Source organism: Desmodus rotundus, chromosome 3 (assembly GCF_022682495.2).
Source record: "Desmodus rotundus isolate HL8 chromosome 3, HLdesRot8A.1, whole genome shotgun sequence".
NCBI lineage: Eukaryota > Metazoa > Chordata > Mammalia > Chiroptera > Phyllostomidae > Desmodus > Desmodus rotundus.
Genome location: NC_071389.1, coordinates 189,815,317 through 189,839,529, shown reverse-complemented (window position 1 = coordinate 189,839,529; position 24,213 = coordinate 189,815,317). Strand labels below are relative to the sequence as shown.

Genomic DNA, 24,213 nt, shown 5'->3' with positions numbered 1-24,213 from the left:
ACTTGATAAATAGGTACTTTTCTTTGCTTGATGATCCACCCTCACTCATTACTCTCCAGACCGGTGAAAACTGAACCCCAGACTCACACCAGCCCTCAGACCAGTGCCTGGGCTCTACAGGCCCAAATACGCAGGGAATGATGTGAACACTGTAAAGACCAAAGTGCGATGTAAAACAAGTCAGTTCAGTCTATGCTAGAAAAAAAATCAAAGTGTTTAAGCCCCTATCTAAGGTTATTTGGAAACAGGACCAATCAATGATTTCATGAAATAGGTGAGTAGTGGAGGTGAGTAGTGAAAGGAAGGCTGGGCTTTGGAAAGCGAGGACAGATCTTAAGATGTCTGAGTTCCACTGCAAAAAGCCACAAGACAACACTCTTCCCACTCTCATGATTTTAAAAAACATGAATCAACTACAAAATCATCAACTTCTGGACTCTGACAGAGAAGTAAGGCTGCTAGAGCCAGGTGAACTAACTACAAAAGGGCGCACGCTCTACAAGGACAGATGGGACACATGGCAGAGCAGATATCTGCCACAAAAAAGAAGTCAACTAAAACTTCCAGGACTTCTCGAAGGCCAAATGTGGCCTACCATGAAAGCTTACAACACTTCAGAGCCTCAGACGCAAGGGGATCCACACTCACAAGTTCTTTTCCATGAGGGCCCACGGAAGGCTGGAGTAAAGCAAAGGAAGTAAGGCCTGAGAGAGACCCCTTTGTTGGAGCAAACAACAACACCCAATCTACTTCCCTGGAGTTTCTCTCACATGAAGCAAAACCATCAAGTCACTGGAGAAGGGCCAGGTAACCCTCCAGGCAATGGACCCAGGCAAAGGTAGCCTCCTGCACTAAGGGAGGAGGGGTGGAAGCAAAGCTGTATGAGGTGGAAGAGGGTGGAAGAGGCCCTCTCCCTGCACCCACCAGAAGCCATGCACCCGGTAATAAGTAACAGTGGTCTGCTGCTGGAGGAAGGCCAGCAAATGCCTCTGGCCACTGATTCCAGGAAAAGGTACAAGGCCGGATGCAAGAGGAGAAGTCCAAACCATCTTTCCCTGGGGCAGGGCAGGAAACGTGCTTGCGCCAAGGATCCTGTACTGATACAAAGCAGGAGCCAGATACCCCAGGGAAGGGCAGAAAACCGAAAGCTTTCTTTTACAAAATTGGTGAAAAAGAAAGAATGCCCATTGCTGTTCAACGTTGTATTGGGGGTACCATTCAGTGCAACAAGGGATGCAACAGAAATACAAGATATGGATGTTGGAATGAAGAAATAAATGTTTTATTACTCGCAGATAACATGTTTGTCCACATAGAAAATCCCAAAGAATCTTAAAAAAAAACAAACAAACCCTACCAGAATAAGTGAATTCAGCAAGCTTACAAGATACAGGACAATATACAAAAAACAGTTTTATTTAAAACATTAGTGAGAGAAATTAAAGAGAATCTCAATAGGAGAGATGTACTACGTTCATGGATAAAAAGACTGAGTAGTATAGATATTGATCTACAAATTCAAATGTGCTCTCAAGAAAAAAAGCTAGTAGGCTTTTTAAAATAATGAAGTAACTCTAAAATTTAAATAAAAATGCTAAGGGTTCTCAGTTTATAATGATAGAAAGAAAAAAGAAAACCCTTCACTACCCACCTCTGGAGGAAACTAGAAAGCTAAATCAATATTCTGCAAACTGGTTTAAAAAAAAATCTAGCACGTATTCATCCTGCATTTTCCATACAAATTATGTCTCAGAGTAGACAAAGAGAGGCTAATGAAAATATTTTGTATTAAAAATTTCAGCTTAAAAATGCGGAAAGAATGAAACTATTAAACTATCATTATTTTGCATGTCCTAATTAAACAATGAACCAAGGAATAATAAGCAGCAGCAGCTAAATAAAGCCATCAGGAGAAAGACTGATAGGGAACTTTATAATGGATGGATCAGGGGGCCAAACGCCTAAACCCCGTGATCAACTCCAGTGGCAAGTAAAGTAGAAATAACCAAACATAGTCTTAAGGGAAAAAAAAGGCCTCGAACAGGATCTAGCCTCTGAATTTAACTACAAGAAATTTAGATGACAGATAAATATTTAGGAATATACCAGTATATGTTAAACGACGCCACAGGGATACCATCACATGGGGACACAGAATATGGGAAATTCTTTAGGATAAAAGGTCCAGTTTTTTCAAACACACACAGAGGGAGAACCTACAGATCAAAAAGAATTTAAGAGACATATCAACCAAATGCAATATAAGAAACATGTTTGGATCCTACTTGAACAATCATAAGGTAAACAATTATACACACACACACACACACACACACACACCCCTATTTATTTATTTATTTTAGAGAGAGAGAGAGAGAGAGGGTAAGGAAGAGACAGAAACATTGATTGGTTGCCTCCCATTTGAGCCCCAACCAGGGATTGAACCCACAGCCTAGGTATGTGCCCTAACAGGGAATCAAAACTGTTGGTGTATGGGACAATACTCCAACCAACTGAGCCACACCAGACAGGGCAAAACATCAATATTTATAAAGAAATCAGGGCAATTTAAACACATAATGGATCCTTGATGATTTAAGCAATCATTCTTTAAAAATTTTAGGTGTGAAAATGGTGTTTTAATTCTTAAAAGTCATATCTTTTAGAGATACATTTTAAAATATTTACAGAATGTGATTTGCTATCTGAGATATTGAAATAATTTGACACCCTAAAGATTCCACCAGAAAAATGACTGGAACTAATAAATAAATTCAGTAAAGTGGCAGGATACAAAACAAATCTCTAGAAGTAGGTTGCATTTTTATACACCAATAATAAACTACCAGAAAGAGAAACTAAGAAAACAATCTCATTTTGAATTACATAAAAAAAAACCTAGGACTAAATTTAACCAAGGTGGGAAAAGACCTGTACTTGAAAAATTGGAAGGCACTGAAAAGAGAAATTGAAGATACAAATAAATGGAAGCATATACCGTGTTTATGGATAGGAAATATCAACACTGTTAAAATATCCATACTACCCAAAGCAATCTATAGACTCAGTGCAATTCCTATAAAAATACCAATGGCATACTTCACAGAACTAGAATCAATAATGTAAAAATTGACACAAAATGACAAAAGACCCTGAATACCACAACAATCTTGAAGATCTAAGTTGGAAGAAATTATGCTACCTAATATCACACTATACAAGGCCACAGTAATCAAAACAGCATCGTACTGGCAGAAAAACAGACATATAGATCAATGGGACAGAATAGAGCCCAGAAATAAACCCATGCCTGTATGGTCAATTAATAGGCAAGAACATACAATGGGGAAAAGACAATCTATTCAATAAATGGGGTTGGGAAAATTGAAGACGTGGAAAAAGTAAAAATAAAACTAGAGTATCTTCTTATACCATATTCAAGAATAAACTCAAAATGGATTAAGGACTTAAATGTCAGACTCAATACCATAATAATCCTAGAAGAAAACATAGGAAGTCAAATCTCAGATGTTTCAGCCATAGCTGGTGTGGCTTCATTGGTTAGAGCATCATCCCATAAACTGAAAGGTCACAGGTTCAATTCCCAGTCAGGGCACATGCCTGGGTTGAGGATTTGGTCCCCAGCTGGGGTGCATGCAAGAGGCAACCAATCAATCTTTCTCTATATCAATGTATCTGTCCCTCTCTCTCTCCCTCTCTTCTCTCTCTAAAATCAGTTGGCATGTCCTCAGGTAGGGATAGAAAAAATCTCAGCCATTTCTTGTAGTAGTGTTTTTTTCTGAAATATCATCTCGGGCAAGGAAAACAAAAGAAAAAAAATAAACAAATGGGACTACATCAAACTAAAAAGTTTTTGCACAGTAAAGAAACCTTCAAAATGAAAAGACAATCCACTGAATAAAAGAAGATATTTACCAATGATACATCTAATAAGGGTTTAAGATCTAAAATTTATAAAGAACTTATAAAACTCAACACCAAAAAGCCAAACACTCCAACTTAAAAAATGGATGAAGGACCTGTACGACAGTTCTCCAAAGAGGACATACAGATGGCCAACAAACTTATGAAAAGATGCTCAATGTCACGAATCATCAGAGAAATACAATTAAAACCATAATGAGATATCACCTCATATCTGTCAGAATGGCCATCATCAATAAATCTACAAACAAGTGCTGACAAAAATGTGGAGAAAAGGGAACCCTCATGCACTGTTGGTGGGATGCAGACTGGTGCAGCCACTGTGGAAAACAGTATGGAGGTATCTCAAAAAATTAAAAATGAAACTGTCTTATGACCCAGCAATTCCACATCCGGGTATGTGTCCAAAAGAACCTGAAACACTAATTTAAAACACATGCACCCCTAAGTTCACTGCAGTATTATTTACAATATCTAAGCTATGGATGCAACCCAAGTGCCCACCAATAGACAAGTGGATAAAAAAGCTGTGGTGTATGCATACAATGGAATATCACTCAGCCACTAAAAAGAAGGAAGTCTTACCATTTGCAACAGCATGGATGGACGCAGAGGGTATTGTGCTAAAGGAAGTAGGTCAGTCAGAAAAAGACAAATACTACGTGATTTCACTTACGTATGGAATCTAAAGAACAATATAAACAAACAAACAAAACAGAAACAGACTCATAGATACAGAGAACAGACTGATGGTGGCTGGGGGCGGGGTAGGGGTTGGAGGACTGGGTGAAAAAGGTGAAGGGATTGAGAAGTACAGATTGGTAGTTACAACATAGTCGTGCAGATGTAAAGTACAGTATAGGAAATATAGTCAATGATACTGTAATAACTATGTATGGTGCCAGGCGGTACTAGAAATATCTTGGGGATCACTTTGTAAAGTATATGACTGTCTAACCATTATGCTGTACACCTGAAACTAACACAAAGTTATACATAAACTGTAATTTAAAAAATTTAAAAATAAATAAATTCATTTTTTAAAAAAAGAAATGATTTGATGACTCGGCTTTGTTTAAACAACCCAATTTGTGGAACAGGAGGAGTGGGAGAGAGTTAAGGAGGGCAGAGATAAAACAAGACTGACTTCTAATGATGATAACTGAAGTTGCGTGATGGATATCTGGGAGTGAATTTTATTATCTAATTCTATTTTTAATATTTACTGTTAAATTTCAAAATGTAATATTATTTTACCTTTTTAAAGATTTTGCTTGTTTATTTTTAGAGGGAGGGGAAGAGAGGGAGAAAGGGAGGGAGAGTAACATCGATATCACCTATCAGTTGCCTCCCACATCCGTCCCAACTGAGACCTAACCCAGGTTGGTACCCTGACCTGGAATCGAACCAGCAACCTTTCACTTTGTGGGACGACACCCAACCAACTGAGCCACACGAGTCATGGCTAATACTACTTTCATAGCTACTTCTATGTGTGTATATATTTGAAATTTTGTACATGTTTAAAGATTTTTTATGAAAATTAATTCTAAACTTTATATGGAAAAGCCAAGACCGTAAAGTAGACAAGACACTCCTGAAAAAGGGTGAATGGACTGGTGAATGCATACACAAACTGACCAGTGGGTACACCGAAGAGTCTGGAAACAAAGCCACGCACATATTAAAACTTGTTACATTAGAGAGGTGGCTCTGCAGATCACCGAGGAAATGAAAGACCATATAACAGAGGATGCTGGGACTTGTCGTTCATTTGAAAAACAACTGAAATTGGATGGTTTTCTTCATTCCAATGGTCCGGATGGCTAAAGAACAAATACCAAAGACATAAGTTTAAAATATAAAAAAACAGTATTTAAAAACAGGGTTGACAAAAGTGACCACGATTAAATGATAAACTTGTAGACATCAAAAGACCCCACCAAGTTTGTTTTTTTTTAAAGAAAAAGAATTCAGACTGGGAGAAGATATCAGCAACACATAACTGACAAAAAAACTAGGAACCAAAATATACAGGAAAAAAACAAACAAACTTGAAATCCATAAGGAAAATGAAACAACTCAAACAGTATTTCAAAGAAGAAAAAACAGGAAGTCAAGAAGCATATGAAAAAGAGTTTAATCTCATTAGGAATGAAGAAAATGCAAATTAAGACCAAAAGGAGATGCCACTTGACACCCACTAGATAAACTTTAAAAATTTTAAAGTTTGATACTAAGTCATGGGATAAAGATCATCAGCAACTCACATAAAATGCAATGAGCAAATACTTGGGAAACTAGTTTGACATTCTCCAGTTAAGTTTAAAGATTTAGGCAATCCTATTTGTAGAAACTCTTGCATATGGGCACCAGAGGATATAAATAATAATGTTAATATTTGTAAAAAAAAAAAGGAAAATACATACTAATTATTTACTTAAAGAGGAATTCTGAAATTCAGAAAAATCTCATAAGCTAAAGATTTTCTAAATTCCATACTCTGTTCTTGAATGTTTATTACCCACGGTAGCTTTTTAACTCATAATAAAAATATTCAAAGGAGTCTTCTCCTCTAGCCATTACTGAAGAAAGAATTTCCTAAGTGGAATGTGATGTTACGCTTTTTCCCTAACTGCACTTGTTAAGAGAAGTTAGACACAGCCTTCCACTTTTCTACTAAAATCGACTCTGTGGATAGGAAAGCCAGGATCCCGGGCCCGAATTTACCATGTAAGAGGTGCTCTAAAAAGAAAACTTCCTCCTCTGAGAGCTTAATCCTTTCTTCCACTCAGACCCAGCAGTTTCACTCATGGAAAGAAAGACTATGGGAATGGAAGCAGGTGCAGAGGGGTGAGAGTGAGGAAGAAGCCCATTTCAGCAACTTCCTCTGGAAACTGGCAAAAGGAACTTGAATAAGCATTCTGAACAAAAGCAAATGCCCTTAACACCAAAAAAGCTCAGCTCTAGTTTAATTAGTCCCTTACACTTAGACTTTTGTATCTCAAATTATGACAAGGATGTCTTTTTAGATCCCAGCTGAATCAGTGTAGCCCCCGATTCAAACACACAGAAATGCTCCTGGTACCAAACAGGTAAAAAGTACGAGAGAACTCATCAGAGCCACTGCCTCATTAATAAATTTCTCCACCCCTAAATTTTCACTTTCAGAGAAATGTTCTCCAGTTCACAGAGCAGTGAGACACTACAAGGCCAAGTCACACAATAAGCCACATTATGTAGGTCAAGAGTGAAATGATTAAAAGGGATGGAATGCTGGTGATAATATTCAATACCTTTCATTGCAAGTACGAGGCCTTTCAGCCTGCTTAGGACAGGAACACTAAAGAGCACATTATATTTAAGGAAAAAATGCTGACAGCTCATCAATTGATTTTCAATGAAAATCCTAAAAAATTAATAAAGAAGTTAAGCTGCTGAAATACAGTTTCACCAATTAGCTTAATGTCAGAGAATTCTAATTAGGCGTCTTGAGATTGCTATTTAGTGTTTAAGCCTTCAGAGTGCCAAATTCTCCTTTTCACACAAACTGGTTGCAAAATTAAAGACATTAGGCAGCCTTAATTACATTATCAGAACAGCTGGGATTAGGCAATCTCTGAAGTCAAGACGGCATTCTTTTGTCACAGGGTAGAAATCCCTGGCTTTCCAGGGTGCCGGATTTTGGTGCCGTTCCCTATCTCACCCATACAAAGCAAGCTGCATTAGAAACAAAAAATGTGCAGACAAAGAATAGAGTAATACTCAGTAAATAATGAACACATTACCGAAAAAGAAAAGGTAGGTGAAGAGATTAAGCCTGAAATGGGTAGGTTTTGTTAACACCTCTACTGGCGGCTGGCCGGCCAGCCCTCAGGTGGCAGGAAGACTGAGGGAAAGCTCTGAGGACCAGCTTGGCCAGTGGATACAGCTCTGTTATCTAAAGCTGAAGCACATTTATGCTCCCTCATCCCACGGGGTGTGAAATTAGCAGCTATTGTTTTTACACATTTTAGTCAACACAATGCCTTTTATGTCTTTACATTGTTTATAAAGCAATGTTTTCCTGCGCATGGGAACACTTGTTTTAATTTCAATTTCTTAAGCAACAGGATAGTTCCTTCTGTACCCTCTCCTGACTCCATTCCTTATTCCTCTGATCAACATTTTTTTTTAATGAACTCATTTACCTGCATAATTTTTTCCAATTAAAAACTGTAAAAATTGGGATTGATGGTGGTGGGGATACCCATAATCCCCTGAACAGTGGTCAATCTGAAAGTGGCCAAAACCCACCTGCTAGCATCAGCCATGAACCAAATAGAACTTCCCACGAATGCAGACATTAACTTTCCCCCCACACCTAAAGTTCCTATAATTTTTTAATTCTAGTTTTTAAAATTTAAATTGTGGTAGTATCACTGGCTACCTCCCCATTACCACCTGTCATCCTAACACTGCCATAGCCTCCTGACCCCTCCATTCCTGGCCTGTTGATCTCCAGATCAGATCTCCCTAAACTGAAAACCAGCCTGAGTCACCTCCCTGATTAAAACTCTCCAATGGTTTTGGACTGCATGTAACACTAAATCCAAGCCCCTTCCACAGCCGACACGCTAGTTCTCCACTGTCATCTCTCACGGCCTGCACACCCCACTCCAGCGGCAGAGATCCTCTTCCAGTTCCTCCTGCCCCAGAACTGCCTGGGGAGGCCTGCGCTTGCTCCGGCCTTCTGCTGGAATGCGGTTCCCTAGGTTGTGTGAAACGGGCTTCTCCTTACTCAAGTCTTAGCTGGAAGTCTTAGACACTCTGAGGGCTCAGCTTAAAAATACCACTTTCTTCAAAGACATCTTTCCTGACCACCCTAACACCCTTCCCCCCAGCAACACCCAACCCTCTCTCTGACATTAGCCTGTTTTTGGTTTTCTTCAAACACATATAACTATCTAAAATTACCACACTTATTACAATTTAGTTGCTCATTGTCTGTCTCCCCTATCAAAATGCACACTCTTGACAGCAGGTGCCTCATAAAGACTCAAGTCACAACTGTATCTCAGCGCACAGTACTTTATCTGGGGAAAGAGAGATGAATATAAAAGGTTCCTGCCCTCAATGAGCTTACAGGTTAAAGGGGAAAGAACATGTAGGTAATTCTATTCGGCTGTAAAAAAGAAGAAAATTGTACCCTTTGTAACAGCATGGATAGACCTGGAGAACACTATGCTAAGTGAAATAAGCCAGTCAGAGAAAGACAAATATCATATGAGCTCACTTATATGTGGTATCTAATGAACTGATCTAACAAGCAAAACAGGGGCAGACTCACAGATGGAGAGCAAATGACAGCTAGTTGGTGGAGGGGGGAGGTTAGGGAGTGGAGGGAATGAGTGAAAAGGAAAAAGGACTCATGGACATGGACAACAGTGTGGTAATTGCTGAGAGGGAGTGAGGTATAAAGGGACTAATTGGTAATGGAAAAAATGTAATGAACATTAAATAAAAAAAGAATTATATAGAAATTCAGCATGCAAATGAAGACCAGAAAAAAATACTACTGGGATTTGGAAGAGAGCAACTAACTACCACTGGGGACCACAGATGGTTTCAGGGAGGGTAACTCAAAGAACGATGAAAGGGTAGGAGCTCCTCATTGGTGGGGAGGGTGAAGGGGAGATGAGGGAGGGGCAACTTGGGCAGAAGGAATAACTCAAGGACACAGAGGGATGAAAGAGCATCATGGTGTGTTCAGGAAGAGGTAAGTGGCTCACCTTGGCATGAGATCAGGCTATATAAAAAGGTATACAGGGAAAAGATCACTAAGGACCCTATACGCCCTGCTAGAGTCTACACTTTGTTCTACAGAGCAGTCAACAGTGTTTAAGGATTCCTCACAGGAGTTTCTGGCAAAAGGCAAATAGGCAGAGAAATAAGCTCTTATATCCCACTTCAACCAGAGAAGCTTAACTTTTATCTATTTTATTTATATATTTTTGTTTTTTAAAATTACATTTTATTGATTATACTATTACAGTTGTCCTGATTCTTGCCCCTTTTCCCCCCTCCAGCCAGCACCCCCCACACCCTCAAGCAATCCCCACACCACTGTTCATGGCCATGGGTCTTGGGTATAAGTTCTCTGGCTACTCCATTTCCTATACTGTATTTTACAGCCCCTTGGCTATTCTGTAACTACCTATTAGTAATTCTTAATCCCCTCACCTCTTTGCCCATTCCCCCATACCCGCCTCCCATCTGGCAACCATCAAAATGCTCTCCGTGTCCATGATTCTGTCTCTGTTGTTCCTGTTTGCTTAGTTTGTTTTTTAGATTCAACTGTTGACAGATTTGTATTTTTTGCCATTTTATTGTTCATAGTTTTGATCTTCTTCTTTTTCGTAAATAAGTCCCTTTAACATTTCATATAATAATGGTTTGGTGATGATGAACTTCTTTAGTTTTTTCTTGTCTGGGAATCTCTTTATCTACTACCCTTTGATTCTAAATGATAGCTTTGCTGGGTTGAGCAATCTTGGCTATAGGTTCCTGCTTTTCATAACTCTGAATACTTCTTGCCAGTCCCTTCTAGCCTGCAAAGAGATTTCTTTTGAGAAATCAGCTGACAGTCTTATCAGAACTCCCCTGTAAGTAACTAACTTCTTTTCTTTTGCTGCTTTTAAGATTCTCTCTTTATCTTTAACCTTTGGCATTTTAATTATGATATGTCTTGGTGTGGTTCTCTTTGGGTCCATCTTGTTTGGGACTCTGGGTGCTTCTTGGACTTCCATGTTTATTTCTTTCCCCAAATTAGATAAGTTTTCTTTCATTATTTTTTCAAATAGATTTCCAATTTCTTGCTCTTTCTCTTCTCCTTCTGGAACCCCTATGATGTGAATGTTGGAATGCTTTAACTTGTCCCACAAGCTGCTTACACTATCCTTGTTTTCTTTTGATTCTTTCTTCTTCTTCTTCTTCTTGTGATTTGTTGTTTTTCACTTCCTACATTCCAAATCACTGATTTGACTCTCAGCTTCATCCATTCTGTTGTTGTTTCCCTGTAGTGTATCCTTTGTTTGTGACTGGATATTTTTTATGCTGTTGAGGTCCTCACTAAGCTCCTTGAGCATCCTTATAATGAGTGTTTTGAACTCTGCATCTGATAGATTGCTTTTCTCCATTATGTTTAACTCTTTTTCTGGAATTTTGATCTGTTCTTTCATTTTGGCCATGTTTCTTTGTTTCCTCGTTTTGGCAGCCTGGCCTAATGTAATAGGTGTCCTGTAGGATCCAGTGGCATATCCTCTCCTATCTTCCACATTGGGTATTCAAGGTGCACCCCTTGTGTGGGCTGAGTACACCTCCTCCTGTAGTTGAGTCTTGGTTGCTGTTGGCAGATCAATGGGAGGGATTTACCCAGGCCAGTCAGCTGCAAGGACTGGATGTGACCACTTAGCACCAGCCTCCGCCCTCTGTGGAGGATCATCTGTGCAGGAGCAGGGTGGTGGTGCTCCAATGTTGTCTGAAGCTGTTCACTGGGTGCACTGGCCCTGGGGTTTCCCGGGTGGTGCAGTCAGCCACCATCTGTGTTTGCCTGGGGCCACCCTGCCTGAGCTATAAAGCAATCTGAAATGGCTGCTACTTGTGCTGGACTTGGAGATTCCAAGGCGAAGCTAAGCTATTGCTTGTTTGATAGAATTTAGGAAGATTGATAGGAAGTTGTGAAGCATAAACCAAGCCCAGTCATTCATATGGAAAGCAGCTTGGGGGGGCTGGTAAGTTGGGTGGGGCAGAGTCTCTGGGGATCTCCAAATCGGGTCAAACAGTGTTAGCCAGGATGATGGAATCTCAGATATGGCACCAGCTTGCCAACTCCGTGGGGGAAGGGTTAAGAAAAGGGACAATGGCCTCTGCTCACCGTGATGCCAGACACTTCAGTTTCTCCCTGTATGCTACTGATGTCTTTCAAGCTGCTACCCCAGTGCTGGAGCTCAGAGGGAGTGAGTCTAAATAGGTACGCCCATGTGTGGGCTCTTTAAAAGGAACTGCTTGGGGCTCCAGAAGTTTATTCCACCAACTCAATCCCCACTGGGTTTTGCAACCAGAAGTTGTGGGGACTTATCTTCCAGGCACTGGAACCCTCGGCTGTGTGGCCTGGTGTTGGGCTAGGACTCCTTGCTCCTAAGATATCCTTCCTGGATTTTTATTCACCACATGTGGGTGCAAGACCAGCCCGTTCCACACCTGTGCCTCTCCTACTGGTGTGGATGGATGTAGTTTCTTTAATTTTGTAGTTGTCAGACTTCCATTCAACTCAATTTCTGATGGTTCTGAGTGATGATTATTCTGTATTTTAGTTATAATTTTGATGCAGTTGTGCAAAGAGCCATGTGTTCCTATGCTGCCACCTTGATCAGAAACCTCAACTTTTATTTATTTTAATATTGAGATTCTGAGTAAGAGTTTACATTTTAAAAAACTTGAAACACATCTGAAGCTCAAGCCTGCTGAGAGAGGCTCCTGGGAAAAGGACATGTGCTTCACCTAATCTCACGGTAAATGCTCAGAAATGTATTGGGATTGCTTTCTTTCCACTAGGTGAATAGGGAGGCACCAGGCCTGAGCCTCCAGAATGGAGAGATGGGAGGGGCAGGTAAAAATCAGAGAAAGTACACAGAGGATTAAACTATACTAGTGCTGTGTTCACTCTTGAGTTGGGACATGTGAATACTTGTTTTATGAGTTTAATACACAAACACACATACATGTTATATAGTCTTATATGCATGAAATATTTCACAATTAAATAGCACATACACAAAAGCAGGCATGTGTCAATTTCTGTAGCAACACACACATTTCACTGACCAAATCCCTCCTTAAGAAGGATTGGCAGTGATGGCCAGGCAACATTCACAGACACACTACAATGAGGACAAATTTTTCTGGTATATGATTTCTTCTAAAATTGCAAAGCCGGACTCCAAACTTGCCTCTGACAAAGGACTCCAAAGAAGGTTCACAAAACTTGGCATAAATTCACACACAGACCTGAATATCTGCAAGCCAAGAATTTCTAATAGTACAACTTTAAAATGCCAGTTAATAAAGATATTTGTACATGTGTAAGGTGTCTTGGGGAGGATGGAGGAAAGGAAGGGAAAAGTGACTGTTACTGGAAAGAGGAATTAGGGAACTGGGTCAGGTGGGAAGGGTGGTTAGAAGTGGGAGAAAGACTCATTTTCATTGTAAACATTCTTATAATTGTTTGAAATTCATTTTACCATGCTAATAAGTTATTTAAAAAAGCATTTTATTGTGTATTGTGATTTTTATTTTAATATCTACTATTTTATAAAGCTTAATTTACTATTTCATTTTTAATTACACCTTTTTTTAAAAACTAAAAATGCTTGTTTAAATTGGTAAGACAAATAACCATCCCAACTGTGATTGAAAGAATTAAACAGAATGTTTCAGCTGTTTGATGCAAGGAGACAGAATTTGGAGGTTTACAGCCAAGTTAATTGCCTTAAAACAAACAAAATCCAGATCACTCTTGAGAAGAATAAGACAGAATCTAGAGCCTCTACAACTCATCATCCACAACGTCCATTAGGATACAATTTTTCCAAAATTATTAGACATATGAAGAAACAGGAAAACATGACCCATATTCAGGAGAAAAGCTAATCAAGAGACCGATCATAAGATGACTGAGATGTTGAAATTAACAGACCAGGATTCTCAAGCTGTTATTAAAATTCAAGAATATAAATGAAAATATGATTGCAATGATGAACAACCAAGAGGCTTCAGTAGAAAAACAGAAGCTATAAAAATATGCAAATGAAAATTTTAGAACTGAAAAATACAGTATCTAAAATGGATAACTGTAACAGCATAAGATGTAAGTAAACCTAAAAGTAGATCAATAGAAATTATGCAATTTGAAAAACAGAATAAAATTGAAAAGAAAATTAACATGGTCGTAATATTCTAGGGTCTAACAATTTGAGTCAGACAGAGGTTCTAACACGGGTCTAATATTTTGAGTCAGACAGAGAAGGGAAAATAGTACAAAAAAAGATAGTTGAAGAAATAAAGCCTGAAAATTTCTCAAATTTGCTGAAAGACATAAATTTATAGATTTAAGAACTTAGTGAACACTAAGCAGTACATCAACAAAAACCTTCACACCAAGGCGATTCTGTAGAACCAAACGGAAAATATCAAAAGCAGCCAGGACTGTATTCTAGCTCTTTGATTTAAAGGCAATTTCTGATTTAAATGCTGAAATATGAAGTTTTGAAGACTTCTAGATACTTGCTACCCAGTCGAAAGGGGTATATACTCTTAAAATAAGATATAATCTATCAGCTAGGACTTAAAATGAGTTAGAGACATTCTCACTAACCCACTTCTACTACGTCACCAAAAGAAAGAGGATTATTTCTTGTCTACTGTTTCTCTCTCATTAGAGTCAAAGGACAAAGAGAAAAGAGAACTTTGTCTGTCTTATTCTTCCTATATTTCCAGTTCCCAGGACTATGCCTGGCATACGAGAGCTGATTAATAACAAATATTACTTAAAATCATCTTTCACTTCCTACATTACACAGAATGAGGGTAAACATCTCAACAAAATATATAGATAACATACTAATAACATATTTAAAGACTTAAGATAGAGTTTTCATAGTTAAAGAATTCTTAAGAGATAGTAAGTCATATGTAAAATGTTTATACTTCAAATATGTGAACGTATATTCCATTCGACTATCTCTTCCTCTTATTTAAAATTAATACCAGATTAATTTTTATTAAAGAAAATAAGATTTCTGACATAAATAACCAAATTACCTGTCCTGCCAACTCCAATCGCTTGTTCCCGTAATAGTCTCTGTCGTCAACTTTATTATCTCCTTGGGCCAGAATCACCCTTCGCACCATCACTGCAGTGTAGATACACTTGGCTCGGAAATTGAACTCTTTCACCTGGAGTTCAGAAATTAGAGAGAGTTTTTGAGACAGTATGTATTAAATTTAAGTTACCTCAAGAAAAGTACCAATGTTATAATGTTTAAACCAGGAAATAATGAACTATGATTCCTGCTATTTGGAAAAATTCAACTGGTCTAAAAACTTCCTGAGAGCTGAGACGATGACCTTGCATGTTGTACCCAGCACCGGTGGTGGCCTGTCTTCAGAGATGACCACTACCGACTCCCTGCCTCTCCGTATGTTTCATGTTAGTCCTTCACTAAGAGGCTGACTCCATCATCTCCTTTGTGTGGGCCTGTAAACTAGCAGTTTCCACACCCTCTCAGAGTGCTGAAGCACCATGTGAGAAGTCCAGGACACTTGCTGGGGCGAAAGGGGTACTTGTAAAAGCACTGAGGAGCCAGAGATACGAGTGGAGAAAACATTTTAGATGTCCAGCCTGGTGGAGCCTTCGAAGGACTCAGCTCCTTTCTGTCCGCAACTTTATGAGACCCAGGATGAGAAACCTCCCTTCTCCCACTACTGAGCCCAGTCAAACCCCCACACAACCATGAGAGAGAGCAATAAACAGTTATCTTGAGTCATTAAGTTTTGGAAATGTTTGTTATGCAACAATACATCACAGGAATAGTACCAAACATTGTCTGGCACTCAAATATCTATTGGGTGAATGAAGAGATTGATGAGTGAGTCCACTGCAAATTTCTAGTCAATCTTCGCTAGTACAAACCCTGAAATCCGTATGAATGAATCTGGCTCAATCAGTAAGTGAAATCAGAAATGGTTAAATAATTGCACTGGTTTGTCTGGGAAGACAAGAACCTTAGGAAACTAGGTAAATCCTTTTTCTACATCCAAAATGATGAGCATAGTCTGACAGTATGGCCTTATCTTCTGCCAATGCTAAGGAATATTTTACACACTTTTCTATAGAAGATTCGTATTATAAAATTTTCATTTTACTTTCCTTAATTCTTGAGTAAGATCTCAATGAGATCCTATTGAGTTTATTACTATGATGGATTAACTCAGGGAATCTTGATTTAAAAGAACATCAGCAACCAGTCCCTTTCATATATTTTGTGGATGCTAATTAAAGAATTACATTAAATAATATAGGATGTGAGAAATTCTGTATATATCTCAAAAACTTCATTTTCTTGAAAAGAAAGTTTCATTTCTTCTCTACATCAGCTTATTCTCTTCTTATTATAGAGAACTTTGGAATGTCTTAAAAGAAATGTGTTAACTTTGGAATGTGGTTAAAAATAAAAAGTATCCCTAAAAGCTAGGTTGTCTTCTTGTACTCACAAAATAATCACATCAATAAGAAAGGCTGGAATAAATCTAGTTCTTTAAAAAGAAAAGTCTCTCTTGTCCATCCTCAAACAAACAAAAACCCTACAACCATAACACCAATTACAACACTGAGCAGGAGAGCCCAGTGTCTGGGCAGCTATACGTAATTTATACTCCCAATTCATATTTACAAAGGTGTTTGGTACTCCATTCAACTCTAATTTACTTTTTCTAAATGTTAATCTGGCAAGTTAATTTGAAAATGTAACTCGTCTAGTTGTATTTACCTTTCTTGTTAATGAAAAAAAGGAAGCGAACTTTCGTTAACGAAATTTTCAACTTTTAAAAATTTCTTATTTTTAAAATTTATTTATTTTGATTTTTAAGATTTTGTTATTGTTATTTTATTACAGTTGTCCCAATTTTCCCCTTTTCCCCCTTCCGCCCATCCCACCACCCATTCCCACAGTCAATTCCCACACTGCTGTCCATGCCCTTGGGTCATTCATACATGTTCTTTAACTAGTCCCTTCCCATTCATAAGTCCATTTCATATTTTCATTTTGCATAAATACTGGCAGATGCCTCACAGCACTTTATAAAGCACATGGACCAGAACTCATCTCAATCCCCCTCCTCTTTTAACTACTACATGCCGAGAAGTAAACCACAGGTCTGAATTGAAAAAATTAGTTAATACTTAGCTCATTTTTCCTACTGATAGGGAGAACAGAAACCCTCTAATCTAGTGGCTGACACCACTTTTTGGCAGAGTGCTAACAATAGTTCCGACATCCCTCTGTGGGATATTAACCTGTGCAGATTATCTAAAAGAGGGAGAGATAGAAGACTCTACCAATGAACTTGGAACACTGACACCGAAAATTTGTGGAGTCCTTTTAGTGTTATACTGGAGAACAGAGAGGTCTTAGGCATGTTGGAGAAACCCTTAGTGTAGCAGTCTCCAAACTTTAGTGTGGATCAGAACCACTGGAGGGCTTCTTGAAATAGATTGCTGGGCCCCATTCGCAGGGCACCTGATTCAGCAGGTCTGAGGTAGAGTTCAAGAGCTTCTGACAAGTTCCCAGGTAATGCTGATACTACAAGTCTGAAAAATATACTTTAAGAAGCAACACCTCTGGGGAACTGAGAGGCCAGGGTTCCAAGCTAAAGCGCCTGCAGGTCCCCCTCAAGCACAAGTACTGGAGGATGCTAAGTATCCCGCCCATCTTTCTCCCTCTACGTAGAAACATCTAAACCACTGCTTACCAATCTAAGTCATTCTACCATCATGATTACTGTCATATCTTAATACTTAAATTATTTATTTAATATTCTTATTCTACTTTTAAACTCAGTTTTAAGTATGTTTCATCCCATATAATACCATAAGATCCCAAATACCACAAAAATGAACTTGATGTACTAATTGTATTTCTTCTCATAAGGGCAGAATCATTCAAATAAAGATATCCCTGTGTTGCCTACAGTCACCTCTAATGTTACTCTTAGGTACTTACTGCACTAAACCATTCTGGACAATGAAGATCTTTTTCTGGTTTACCTGTTCTGACTATACCTCAGTGAACTAGGTATCACAAAACTTTAAGCCCAGTGCAGTCACATTAAAGTAGCAATGTTTAGCTTCATCAGTTGAAATCAATAAATGTCAGGATAGCCAGCATTCTAAGAGCAAAGGCTCTTCAATTCACCAGTAGTTCTCCTCAGTTACTGCACACAGGTAAACGGGGCCCCTGATAGAAACTGTGGCCGGGAAACCGTGGTTTACCTACATCACATCACTGCATCAGCACAACGAGCATGTGAGCAAGTGGTGTTGGTTTCATTGTACAGACGAGAAATCTGAGGCTTAGAAAAGTTAAGATTTGCCCAAAGTAAATCAGCCTGGAAGTAAGAAACCAGGATTTGAACCCTTGAATCTCTGGCTCCAAAGCCTTTGTTGTTTCCATTTCTCATTTTTGGTATTTCGAGTTTTAAACTGTTTTTCCAATCATCCAAATTAAAAATTCAGCTTAGACCAAGTTTTAACATTGAGACTTCTAATTATTTAAATTAGATCAAGGACATATAAAAATAAATGGCAGCCAAAGGGCAGAATCAGAGAGTATATTATTTGGCTAACAAGGTGTTGCAAAATAAGATTAGATCTGAACGCATTTAGGTGGTCAGTGTCCACTCCCACAGACCCCTTGAGTTTCCATTATTTATAATCAGCCCCTGAAGGTAGAGTTTGCAACCCCTGAATTAGGTCATTTATGAAGGGTACACTTGGTAGCTCATCATAAACCAGACTACCTGGTTAATAAGACAGTCTAACAAATAATGCTATAACTTAAAAAATACAGCATAAATAGTCAATAAGAGTGGAGGAGCCCTGGCCAGGTGGCTAAGTTGCTTGGAGCTTTGACCCATACACCAAAAGACTGTGAGTTCAATTCCCAGTCAGGGCACATACCTAGGTTGCGGGCTTGATCCCCAGTAGGGGCGTGTACAGGGGGCAACTGATCGATGTTTTTTTCTTACATCAAAGTTTCTCTCTCTCTCTCTCACTCCCTTCCTCTCTCTCTAAAATCAATAAACATATCCTTGAAAGAGGATTTAAAAAAAAAGAAAGAGTGGGGGAAGGATCACTCTTGCCGACATGCCAACACGACCAACCTCTGTTTAATGATGTTAATAAAAAGTAAGTATTAAGCACTAGTTCAAGGGTCGGGAGGTGGCTTTTGGTTCCCTTTCTGACCACGAATCAGCTGAGTGACAAGCCTAATCAACCTAGCTGGCCTGAAGCTGAGCATCTCCACTGCAAGTGAAGGAGACTGGACAACGTGAACTCCAAAATTCAAGGTCTGGGAGATGAACTCATCCAGTATATTGAAAAGCATCTATTGTAGAAACACAACAATGAGAATGTATTGAATGCCACAGAACTGTATACTTAAAATGGTAACTTTTATATTATGTATATTTTATCACAATAAAAAATATCTATATGGGCAAGCCACTGTAAACTTGTTTTAAGTTCCTTTAAAACACCTAGGACAAGGGGGTCACCAGGCAGAAACTTCTGGTTATAAAAGAAACAGGTCAACAGGATATAACGCGCAGCATGGCAACTGCAGCGTACAACGCCGTCCTGCAAATTTGGAAGTTGCTAAGAGAGTGCATCTTGAGAGTTCTCATAAAAAGAAAAAAAATCTGCAACTACATACGGTGACGGATGTTAACTAGACTTACTGTGGTTATCATTTCGCAATATATACAAAAATCAAATCATTATGTTGCATACCTGGAATTAATATAATGCTGTATGTCAATTATGCTTCAATAAAAACCCGAACATCTAAGATACCATCTCTGTACTTTGAAACCATGAAATGTAGTACAGCATTAATAGACACATGAAGGTAAAAAAAAACTATGCATTAAAAGAAGAACCAGGAGAGAATAAAGATGATGATGATGGTTCCAATACAACAAACATTCTCCCAGTACGAATAAACTGTTGACAATGGAAGATTATTTCCAGCGGAGCAATCTAGTCCTCTTTAAGGTTCTCTCTTTTCTTAAGGAACTAGACTTTTAAGTAATACAGACTGACACTCAAAATTTCTTCACAGAGATGCACAGGCCCCACAATCATTATTCACAATTGCAAAGGCACTCACTGGTACATGGGTCAGGATGGTGGAAGCCAGGAGCTCTCTTGCTTCTTCTATTTTGGTTTTCTTTGGTCCACCTCCCCACATCCTTTGCCTTCTTACTTTGTTCCCTATATATTTCAATGCCTATAAAAAACAGAATGTAGAATAATGTTTAATGATATCACAAGAGACAATTTAGTAAGCACCTACCCATACATAACAGAATAAGCAAAAAAGACAGGGATCCTGGTTATAGAGAAAGCTACACTGGGCCTAGTTAAAAGTCAGCATTTGTCACAAATCAACAACAAAACAGCATTATACATTATCTAATATACTGGTTCCTTTTTTATTCTATAATTTGTTTCTGTATTAAAAAGTTGATATATAATCACTGTGGAAAATTTAGAAAATACGGATGAGTAAATACATATATATATATAAAGTAGCCACAAATCTTCCACCTAGAGAAAACCACAGCCTACAGTTAATATTTTTGGATAGTGCTTTTTTCTCCTCAAAAAGTTATCATACCATGTAAGACCTCTAACCTGAAAGATACAGAACATTGCCAAGAAAAAGCAAAACCAAAATAAATTGATAGCTATGCCATTTTCATTGACTGGAACATTTAATAGTGTTAAGATGGTTTACTGTAAAATTCTCCCCAAAATGACCAACAGACACATCATAATTACTAATTATACTCCTGGCAAGCTTTTTTAAAAACAAAAATTAACTGATTCAAAAATTTACATGAAAATGCAGAAGACCTGGGATAGCTGAAACAATCTTGAAAAGGAGGATTTATATTACCTCATTTCAACTATAAAGCAACAGTGAAAGACAGTGTGATTCTAGAGTAAGGACAGACAAGCAGATCAATGAAAGAGAATCACAAGTCCAGAAATAAACCCAGGCTTCTGTGGTCAATTCACTTTTGATAAAAGTGCCAAAGCAATTCAATGGGCAAGGGAAAGACTTTCCAACAAATGGTGCTAAAATAACAGAAAACCCCAAAGTAAAAAAACCTGACCCCTACCTCACACCAAATAGAAAAATTAGTTTAAGATGAATTTTAGATTTAAATACAAAAAAGAAAAGTGTAAAGCTTCTAAAAAAACCATAGGCAAGTATGTTCTTGCCCTGGAAGTAGGCAAGAATTTATTTAGACAGGACACAGAAATCAATAACCATAAAAGACAAGTGAATAAACAAAAAAAGCTCTTGATAATTAGATTCTACCAAAATTAAAGACTACTCATCAAAAGACACATAAGGAATAGAAAAGCAATTGACTGGGCGGAAATACTTGCAACAGATAAATCTGGTGAAGGATTTATATCCAGGATATTTAAAGGACTCAATTCAATAATAAAAGGACAACTTGATAAGGAAAATGAACAAAAGATTTGGACAGACACTTCACAGAGGAAATAAATAAGCACCCTGAAAAAGTGTTCAACCTCATTAGTCATCTGGGAAACACATATTCAAACCACAATGAGATACCACCAAACACCCACTAAAATGCCTAAAATTAAAAAGACCGACACCACTAAATGATGGTGAAGATGTGAAGCGATCAGAACCCTCATACACTGCCAGTGGGACTGCAAATGGTACAGTCACTTTGGAAAGAGATTTGGCCATTCCAATTTTATAAAAGTTACATACATAACCTCTTCGATCCAGCAATTCTGTTCCTAGGTATTTATCTAAGAGAAATACTAACCTGTCCAGGCAAAGACTTGTACAGGAATGTTTATAGCAGCGTTATTCATAATAGCCAAAGAGTGAAGCAAACCCAATGTCCATCGACAGGAAAACACACACTGCGGTATATTCGTACAATGGAATACGACTCAGCAATAAAAAGAAACAAACTATATGGGTAAAAGACAGAAAAAGGAACAACTTGGATAAATCTCAGAGAGCATGCTCAACCAAAAGAAGCTTGACACTAAAAGTATATATTGCATAATTCCATATATATAAAGTTCTAGAACAGGCAAAACTAACTTATGGTGAAAAAATCAAAACAGTGGAGGAAGAAATCAGAGGATGAAGGCAAAAAATGACTAGCAAGGGGCATGATAGAACTTTCTGAGGTAATGACAATTTTTAATTTTTTTTAATATAGCATTTTAAAAATATTTTATTTATTTATTTTTAGAGAGGGGAGAAGGGGAGGGAGAAAGAGAGGGAAAGAAACATCAAGGTGTGGTTGCCTCTCAAGTGCCCCCTACTGAGGACCGGGCCCACCACCCAAGATGTGCCCTGACTGGGAATCGAACCAGCAACCTTTTGGTGCGCAGGCCGGCACTCAATCCACTGAGCCACACTAGCCAAGGCAACAATATTTTGTATCTTATAAAAAGTTATATGACTAGGATTTGTATATTTCAGTATGTATGAGTTTTACCTAGAAAAAAGGAAATATTAAACACTAATCAAGCGATGAGTGAAGAGGGTAAGTGAAGAGTTAGAGGAAACAAGAATGGCTAGGTGTCTGTAACTGCTGAAGCTGGGTGACAGGTACATGAGGCCTCATGATACTATTCTGTACACTTTAAATTGTTAAAATTTTTTAATAGAAAGTTTTTAAAGAAGAGGATCATGTGGTTCTTACTGCTTCATAACAACAATGAATGCTTTGTTTTTTAAACTGGCTTTCAGTTAGTCAGAAAGTCAGAAGAAAGGGCTGGGATCCCTGATTCTTTAAAGTCCTGCCCCCAATTACCTGCCTGGGAAATTTCTTTTCCATGTTTCAAAACCTAGATGAGGTATCACTTCCTCTTGGAAGACCTTCCTAACTCCACTCCTTTTTCTCTGCTCTTTTAATTCCTTACATATAAAAAATTGAATACTTCCATTAGTATTCAGGTAACGCTACGTTTTAACTGTCTATTTATGTGTATGTCTCTCCTATTAAATGCTATGTCATCTTTTTCTTTGATTCCTAATGACAAGTGTAGTGTCTGAACATCACACCTAGGATCATCCCTGTAAAGGCCATTGGAGCGTAAGATAAACCAAGGACCCTGAAATGCTTGCTGCAGTAACCTGGCAGTAAGTAGTCGCTGAGTACAGTAACTAATTCAAACCGGTCAGCAGTTGCTGGGACCCGGAATAGACAGACAGTCTGGTTTTCCCTAACTGAGCTGTCTGCATTAAATGTTGGTCTTCCAGTCCCCTTGGGGAAAGAGCTAAAGATTCTTTGAGGAACAAACAAAAGAACACAGGGGCACCTGGTATTCCTTATAATGTAAGCAGGAAGTCACCTTTTTACTAGAATATCCAATAATGTTGCTAGGGTTTCACAGTGTGAGGATAAGAGCCCAATCTGTTCATAAATAGGCCAAGATGACACCCCTACTGCATCCTATCCTCCTAAAAAGGGAATAATTTCTTCTCTATACACCAGATCCCACGGCAAGGATAATGTAAATGTATGTAACAAACAGAGTAGAAAGGCTTTGTGAGCAGGAAAAAAGGAGACTAAAAGGGAGGCCTTAAAAACCAAACACTGGTACCAAGCAGTCCACTAAAATTCCATATTGTTAAAAATCATATTATACAAGATAAAGTGTACTTGCTACATTTTCACTTAGAATAACATAAGATATTCACGTTGTCCTAACTCATAATTTGTGTTCGACTTAACTGTTTCGGATTACTTGTGTCTCTGCCACCTTTTATTAGTAGCGAGTAACTAATCTACACTCTAGTCCAGCGCACAGAGCACAGGCCGCCTCAAACCTGCACTTCTTGTTTGCTTTCCTCTGCCAGGAACGTTGGTCTTTCCTGGTGACTGTGTATTACGCTAATCTTTTCGTCGAACTTCTCTGATTCAGTTAGCTGGAACTTTCTGTCAGTACCTCTTTAAGAGAAATAAATGCAAGGTTTTCCAACCCACTGCTTTATGATGCCAGAATCATGTGATCAATAAGGTTGATGTGTGTAATAAAATGAATAATGGACCTCACTGAATCCACTGTGAGATCATTAAGGCAAATTGAGTATATCTCCTCAAACAGCCAATTCCTGGGTGTTTCTTAACACTTTTCTCTTCATGTTCCAGGAACACCTGGACAATACAATTTCAGTTTGTAACAAGATTCGTGCTCACTAAATATTTCACGTTCAATAAAGACCAAAAACAGAATCTCTCAAATCCCACCAACTTTTCCTGATGCTGCCTACCGAATAGCTACAGTCGACTATTAATTAACTGCAGAAAAAGAGGAAGTCAGTGATGAGAATAATCCCTACCGATTTGTGTTTGGGAATTATGTATACTTAC

The 24,213-nt window shown here is 38.3% G+C and overlaps 1 protein-coding gene across 1 annotated transcript in view; it reads right to left on the bottom strand.

The window, feature by feature from the left end:
- The window catches only part of POLR3B (RNA polymerase III subunit B), a 109,707-nt gene that overhangs the window by 56,098 nt on the left and 29,396 nt on the right, over positions 1-24,213 (bottom strand). Inside the window, exons 11-12 of the mRNA XM_024579476.3 lie at positions 19,932-20,051; positions 14,806-14,940 (exon numbers count right to left, since the gene is read on the bottom strand). Coding sequence (XP_024435244.1) covers positions 14,806-14,940; positions 19,932-20,051 — 255 coding nt within the window. The remainder of the gene's footprint in view (positions 1-14,805; positions 14,941-19,931; positions 20,052-24,213) is intronic.